The sequence below is a fragment of the Sinocyclocheilus grahami genome, unplaced genomic scaffold (genome assembly GCF_001515645.1).
Source record: "Sinocyclocheilus grahami isolate Dianchi unplaced genomic scaffold, SAMN03320097.WGS_v1.1 scaffold1073.1, whole genome shotgun sequence".
NCBI classification, from domain to species: domain Eukaryota; kingdom Metazoa; phylum Chordata; class Actinopteri; order Cypriniformes; family Cyprinidae; genus Sinocyclocheilus; species Sinocyclocheilus grahami.
Window position 1 is genome coordinate 189516 of NW_015506252.1, and position 1561 is coordinate 191076.

The following is a 1561-nucleotide window of genomic DNA, read 5'->3' on the forward strand; positions in this document are numbered from 1 at the left end:
GAGCTCAAGCAGTACATCCAGCTGCTGGATAAAGTCAGGTCAGTTCCTCGCGCGAGAAACACACAGATTCTGCTGACGCAGGTCTCTCACGGTCATGTCAGGATCAGCTCTGATTTCCAGCCTGTAATTACATTTGTCTGGCTTTGCTCAGCTCTGTAATATTTCAGCAGGTAATTCCTCTATAGATCAGAGTTACCGGGAAATATCAGATCAGTGGTGGTTCACAAACTCAGAATAGCACAGAAACTCATTGTAGAAGATGATTCTTTGACATCCTTAAGGCAAGACACTTCAGCCAAAAAACGGAGAGATTTGGAGATATTTGACTTTTCATTACGTGTTGTGTTTGTTTTTGTTTGTTTGTTTTTTCTTTCAGAATAGTGGAAAGAAAACTGCTTCTAAAAGTCTGAAAAAAATAAATAAATAAATATACATATATATATATATATATATAATAATATTAAAAAGGAAAAAATTTAATTTAAAAAATTTGAAATGTATAAAATAATTACATAAAAAAATGTCATTATGCTCATATATACAATTTTTCTTCTTAATTTTAAAATGTTATTTCAGAAAAATACTTTTATATATTTTATATAAAATATATTTTCATGTAAAATATACATGTATAATAATTATAAAAACTTATACAATTTTATTGTTAAACTTTTTGCATTTTTATACAAGTAACAACATATGTACATATATTATTATTATGTTGCATATACACACACACACATATATTTCTATATAATTTTATCAGCTAGAAACAGCTCTGTTTGAGTATGATGTCTATAAAATAATTTCTTAAAATGCTCTTGCACGACTAATTATCGGCAGCACTTACTCTAAACTTTACAGTTTTATTCCGATCTATATTCTGAACGCTTGTTTACATCTCACTCGCATTATTTATAACATTATATTTCTAAAATCGTGGTGAAAATGTGTTTGTTTCTGTCTGTTGACAGTATTTTCTGATTCATGGAGTGATGAGTGGAGAAATCCAAAATCCTTTAATATGTCGACAAAATCAAACAAGAATTTTGATCCTCGCGTGATTCAATATTCAGATTTCTGTTCTGGAAATGTATGCAAATTAGTGCACATTCACTCAGATAATGCGCCATATGCATATTTAAACATAACATTTCAGAAAACTTACAAAAAATGTAATGTAATCAGTCAGCTGGGTAAGTATGGGGATATTGAATAGTTAATTTTTGACCCTTTTGCGCCTTTGTGGTCTTACCCAGTTACCACAAAAACTGCAAATGTGTTGGAAATCCATTGTTAAACGAGCAGCAGCATTTATTTCTGATGAGCACGTTTGTGTGGTAATAATGCACATGTGTGAAGACTCTCATCGTGTGTCTGTTCAGGATCCGTGACGCTCTGAAGTGCATCCTCAACATCTCTCGTCACGGGAATCAGTACATGCAGCTTAACGAGCCCTGGAAGAAGATCAAAGGAGGAGACGGTGACAGGCGAGTCATGTGACACGCCGTTAATAAGATCGGAATTCATGTACAGAGAAAGAAATAACATTATTTGAGAT

General features: G+C 32.6%; 1 protein-coding gene across 1 annotated transcript in view; it reads left to right on the forward strand.

Annotated features, from left to right (window-relative positions):
- Positions 1–1561, forward strand: part of mars1 (methionyl-tRNA synthetase 1) — a 38381-nt gene that overhangs the window by 31219 nt on the left and 5601 nt on the right. The window contains exon 14 of the mRNA XM_016251849.1: positions 1386–1494. Within this exon, the coding sequence (XP_016107335.1) occupies positions 1386–1494 (109 nt within the window). The remainder of the gene's footprint in view (positions 1–1385; positions 1495–1561) is intronic.